Source organism: Octodon degus, unplaced genomic scaffold (assembly GCF_000260255.1).
Source record: "Octodon degus isolate 3935 unplaced genomic scaffold, OctDeg1.0 scaffold00118, whole genome shotgun sequence".
In the NCBI taxonomy this organism is placed as follows: Eukaryota; Metazoa; Chordata; class Mammalia; order Rodentia; family Octodontidae; genus Octodon; species Octodon degus.
In genome coordinates this window covers 2,497,468-2,503,467 of record NW_004524694.1, presented here as the reverse complement: position 1 = coordinate 2,503,467, position 6,000 = coordinate 2,497,468, and the positions used below count along the sequence as shown (strand labels likewise).

Genomic DNA, 6,000 nt, shown 5'->3' with positions numbered 1-6,000 from the left:
TCTTTCTTTCTTTCTTTCTTTTTTTTACAGTACCGGGGATTGAACTCAACACCCTGCGCTTGCAAGGAAAGCACTTATTCTACTGAACTATCTCCCTGGCCCCTCCTATTTCTTTCAGTTAGGGAGGGTGTTCTTTTGTGACTCTCTCATTATAGTGACATATCATCTCTCACATTTCACTTAATAATGGTTTAATAAATACTTACTGCATATATGAATGATGTAATAAAGGAAGACTGGAATTGGGTGATCTTACTAAATAATGGAAGATACAGACTTTTCCCAAAGAGACACAATTGGATTGGTGGAGTGTAAACCAGGGAGGGCACATGGGAGTGATCCACTAAAAGCCCGATTTTACTCAGAAGGGCAAAGTATCTCACACAAAATTTCTGCTGCAGTTTTGCTTTGTACCAGTTAGTAGTCACCATACTAAACCTGGCTGTGATAGCAGGTGCTCTGCAATAGCAACCAGCCTCTCCAGGGTGTAGTGACGGCTTTCCTCATGGGCATGAGCAGTCTAGTGCCCAACTCAGAAACTGGCAAGGAGAAAGTACATCCTCCAGACTGACATCAGGAGAGTCCAGTAAGACGCAGCTCTTATCTCCCCTTTCCGCCAGCTGTATCTTACCATTTACTCCCACTGAGTAAGATTGATTATCAAGGATCTCAGAGTGTCACAGTCCCTCTAATATTTTGCTCGAGGATTTTTACTTGATTTGTAGGAAATGTTTCCTTCGTCCACTAAGCTAATGGATTGTCACACTTTTATGTTACGCTGACTACCAGGTCTGAGTGTAGGAGGCTGAAAAAGAAAGAAAACAACAAATAAAGGTTGCACTGATTCTCTTGTTCCATGGATACTTAGAACTAGAAATCTTTTCCAGATGGCCTTTCATAGAGCAGTGCTTCATTTTCTCCACCCTGTTATTGTTTGATGTTTATTCTCTATCAAATTTAATTCATTTCCTTTCCTTATCCAGATAAATCTAGTCTCTGATATCAGCAGACTCTTTTATCTGTTTAGTCCTTTAATAACATAGTTCAAGGATAATATTTATGGCATTTAGGTAAGTGGTGCTGATTTGAATCACATATTTGAAAGACAGATGGAAAGGGTAACTAATATGTTTATTAAACCATATACATAATTTACTGCTGACTATCCCCAATCATTGAAGAGGGCTGAGGATTTAGCTCAGTGGTAGAATGATTTCCTAGCAAGCCAGAAGCCCTGGGTTTGGTCCTCAACACCAAAAAAAAAAAAAAAAAAAAAAGAACTGGGGTCACATACATAATCATTGAACTACACTTGTAAGTTTGGGGGTAAATCTTAATTCTGAGACTTTTTGGATTGTGGACTGATACTCCACTTGAACTGTTTTCCATGCACTTTAACACATTCCTTAACACATTCTTGGTGGGCTGTAATGTGTATTAATTGCTTCTGGGAGGCTCTGAACCTCCATGGTGTGTGTGTGTCTGTCCCATTAGATGGCATGGGACAGTTCCATTGGGTGGTACAAGCTGTTCAGTGGAGCAATCGTACATGTCCCACTGGTAGTTCAAATCAGTGAAAACATGTTAAATTTCTTGAGGAGACAGTCAGAATTTAGAGATGTGATAGTGTCTGACATCCAGATACAGACATACATACATACACATATATATTTCTAGATTCATTTTGATAACAACATCCTGCCATTTAAGTCCTAACAATAGTATATCTAGCAAAACTATGGTAAAATCTAAAAGAATTAATGCTCTACTTAGGATACTTACTGATTCTTTTTTTTTAAATTGTATCAAGTCCTTTACTATTTCATAAATGCCATGAGAGAATTTGATACAGTTTGTAGTGAAATTTAGAAATCTTTCCTTGTTTCCTTCCTGCCCTTCACTGTGTTGAAGAGCTGTTGAGTTCTTCCAGAGTTTTGCTGAGCTGAGTGGTTTCCAAACTGATTGGACTCTCCAGGTAGCTGCTTCCTGCACAGGGTTTTCCTGATACTGGATCTATTATTCTGCCCACTTTGAAGACAATCTCAGCCAGTTCATGTTTCATGTGCTTTGTTCGTGGAACAGGTAAAGCTTTGAGAAAATATCTCCAACAGTGCACTGGTGAAGGGCATTCTGAGCAAAGTATGTTTTCCGCTTATTAAAATACTTTAATAAGTAGGGATCCAGAACAAGCCTGGTTGCTCTCACTTTAGCAGTTTTTTGCATTGCTGTACCAATCACCTCCCCCACAATCCATTTGGTATGCATGGATGAACGAACTGCTGACATTCTATGGCTCTGATCACCTCAGGGTTCTACTGCACGACCTCCCACTTACTGCTTCTTGGGGAGGAATCTAATGTTTTCTTCCAAGTAACTAAACAGAAATTACAGTGAATGAGGAATCAATTCATAGATGGTACCTTAAAGTAAATAAATACTAAGAAAAAAGTACCTGATTTTGCATATGGAGGGCAAGATGAGAAAGATATGGGTAATCTACCACTTCTAGAGATAAAGGACCCAAAGATGTTCATTGATTTACTCAGAGTCATGTAGCTATTTATTGGCAAGCTGGCATTCAAACTCAAGGCCTCTAATTGTTGTGTATTAACTGGTTAGCTTTATATAAATGTTGGCAGCATTTAGTAATTACTGAGAAAAGCTCAGAAATATTATTCTTTTTCACTTTTTTGTCATAGTGTGAGAAATGTGTTGAAATACTCTTAAGTGAAGAACATATTGTACTTAATTTTCTCCTTTTTGAAATTCTCTTGGGACAGTGTCTCACTGCGTAGTTTGGACTGACTTTTTAAAAAAAATCTTACTATTATAACCCAGGCTGGCCACACACTTGCAGTGATCCTCCTGGCTCAACCTCCTGAGGGCTGGCATACACTACCATGCCTGGCTAATTTTATCGTTTTGGGAAAGGGAGATTGTTAGTTTTTTTGCTCCTGGAGATGAAAGTGACAAAGAAAGCATTATTTCTTTTTCCCCTACTTATTCCTCCTTGGTGGTCCATCCCTTTCTAAGAGGGTAACATTGCTTCATAGAGACCACATATACGTATTTATCTAATGTCAAAGAGTCACAAAGGTACGATTTCTATACAGAGGGGATGTCTTCCATAGTATACCCTGACACTTACGTCTGGGCATAAATTCAGTGGTTAAATATTTTCAAGCTTCTAAAAGAGAAGAAGGAATGATTAAGTATACATGCACATAGAAAGCATCAGGTCTTTTTAGAGAAAGTGAATTGCTGGCTTTAAATTTTAAAAAGTGTCCATGTATTTATATTACAGACATTTTCAGAGGCAATTAGATTTAATGTGGATTATGGAATTTTTGAAGTTGTTAATGATGCTCCACAACTTCTGGAAAAACATCTGAAAAAAGTTCTGCAAAACCAACAACCTCGAAATCCCATCTATGATGTCGTGAGGAAAACAAAACATGATGTTAGACCTGGTAAAGTGAATGTCCCCTGTAAAGATGAGACCATTAATGTCAACTATAATATTATGGTGAGAAAGTATATTTATGTTTATATCTTGCAAGATAGAAAATCATTTGGGGGGCTGGGGAGATAGCTCAATAGAATAAGCACTTCATTGGCAAGTGCAAGGGCCTGAGTTCAATCCCTGGTTCTGCCAAAAAAGAAAAAAAAAAAAAAAGATAATCATTTGATAAGCTAACATGATGTTTGTTAGGCTTCTTTTTCTGAAATATAAGTGTATATGTTAACTTGTGCTTTATATAGTATTTGTTAGGCACTATATCATCTATTCATACCTAATGGCTGATTTAGTCTAGCAGTTTTGTCAGTATTTATCAATATTAGAAGGTTCATAATTGTTGAAGATTTAAACCATGAGGTTAGTTTAGATTAGTACGACTACTATATACATACATATACACACACATGTGTATGTATCTGTTACGATTCATGTCTAGATGTCCTCCCTAAAGTCTCATGTGTTCATTGGTGGCCTTTCCAGAAGTGGATGCATCTAGAGTGCTTGATCAGTGCTGGGATGGATTCATAATGCAATGCTAGGATTAAAGGCACTAGGATTAAGAGTGTGAGTACTAACCACCCTTAGGTGGGAGCCTGGGTAGGATATAAGTGACAGAATGTCACTTGCCTTGCTGATATCTGCCTTCTGCTTGCCATGAACTTCCTCTTTGATGCCACTGTGCCATGTTGCTCTGCTTTGGAGCCAGCCAACTATGAACTTAAAACCTCTATAAAATGTGAGCTAAGGGCTAGCCAAATAGCTCAACAGATTAAAGCTCCTGTTTAGGCAGATGCAGGAGCCAGGAGTTCGATCCCTAGCCTGCCATCCCAGCCCTGCCCCTGGGGTGCACTGAGCCAGAGATGGAGACTGGGCATGGTGGTGCAGGCCTGTCATCCCAGCACTTGGGAGGCTGAAAGCAGGAGGCTCACTAGGAGTCCATTCTACGTAGTGAGTCCCTGTAGACCCTGTACACCCTGTCCTAAATAAAAAAAAAAAAGTGAGCTAAATAAACCTTTTTTTTTTATTCTTTATAGTTTAGTTATTCTAGGAAATATAGGATATGTTTCTTTCATTTGGATTTTTAAACCAGTATATTAATCAGTTAGAAATTGAGACTTTTGATCCTCAAGTTACACTTGTGGCTTGACCCCCATAGGCTTAAATTTATTACTAGCCTTTAGTTTCTCTCCTCAAGGTGAGGTCAGAAAACTGGGGTTTAGATATTGGCTGTTTAACTTACTAGCTGTGTGTCCTTAAAAGGTCATTTTGGTGAACCTTGCTTTTATCATCAGTCATGTCTCCACTACTTACTACTTTGGTTTATTGTGGGGTCAAATGACAATGATAATATTTAATGATATTGTTTTCATCTAGGCTAAAATATGTCTAAAACTTCAGATATAGCAGTACTCCAGTCTGAAAGTTCTTCAGTTCTTCTGAATTCAAATGCTGTACATTTCTTTTCTGTGAGTTTCCGTCAAGTTAAGTGCTGCTAATAATAAGTATATTAAAGCATTGTTTTGAAGATAAATATATTCTGAACTAGTTAAGTTTACTTTTTCTTTATGTGTTTGGTATAGGATCTCACTATGCACTCATAGTGATCCTCTTGTTTTCAGCCTCCCTAGTGCTGGGATTATAGGGATGTACCACCACACCCAGTCTCACTGCTCCTGGGGACCAGGCCAGTATGGCAGGTGGTGCTGGGGATTGAACCCCAGGTCCCTGTGCTTCCCTAAGCAGGCTCTTAGTATGTCTGCTGAGCTATCTCACTGGCCCTTTGAACTAGTTTAGTTAATTAAGAAAGTTGTTTTTAAAAAGATGATGGGGGAGGGTTGGGGAGATAGCTTGGTTGCCTGGCCAGTCAAGGACCTGAGTTCTATTCCCAGTACCCCATTCCATGCCGGCCCAGACCCTGTGCATGCAGTGCTGGCAACCAAAACTGGGTGTGGTGGCGCATGTCTGTAATCCCAGTGCTGGGGAGCCTGAGACAGGAGGATCACTAACAGTCTGAGCTGTGTAGACTCTATACCGAATAAATAAAAGATTTTTAAAACAATAAAAACATGACAGGAAAGTAGAAAAGTGATTTAGAGAAGACAAGGGATGAAAAGGGGGGAAGGGTAGGAGAAAGAAGTACTAGGGGGTGAAAACTATCAAAATACATTATCAAAATATGCCAAAATGAAACCCAGTATTCTGAATAACTAATATCCACTAATAAAAAAGTTTCTTAAAGATTTTTTGTTTGTTGGAGATTTACAGTCCAGGATAGCTGTATTAAACTCACTGTAGCCCAGGTTGGTACTGAATTTGCTATCTTCCTACCTCAGTCTCCTGAATGTTGGGATTATAGGCATGCTCCACTATACCCAGCTTAAAGATGTTTTTATTAAGTGTGCAAATGATATTTGTTAGCAATAACAATTAATCACACATTAATGATATACATCAGTAATTACATTAAACTTAAATGGCTA

At 38.6% G+C, this 6,000-nt stretch overlaps 1 protein-coding gene and 1 pseudogene across 3 annotated transcripts in view; one reads left to right on the top strand and one right to left on the bottom strand.

Annotated features, from left to right (window-relative positions):
• The window catches only part of Rgs22 (regulator of G protein signaling 22), a 104,892-nt gene that overhangs the window by 18,497 nt on the left and 80,395 nt on the right, over window positions 1-6,000 (top strand). Inside the window, exon 1 of one of the 3 annotated variants that reach the window (XM_023699956.1) lies at window positions 3,445-3,526. The exons of the other annotated variants lie outside the window; for them this stretch is intronic. Coding sequence (XP_023555724.1) covers window positions 3,524-3,526 — 3 coding nt within the window. The 5' untranslated portion in view covers window positions 3,445-3,523. Of the gene's footprint in view, window positions 1-3,444; window positions 3,527-6,000 lie in introns of those variants that run through there. 3 annotated transcript variants of the gene reach the window in all.
• On the bottom strand, window positions 1,898-2,286 carry LOC101560127 (annotated as a pseudogene).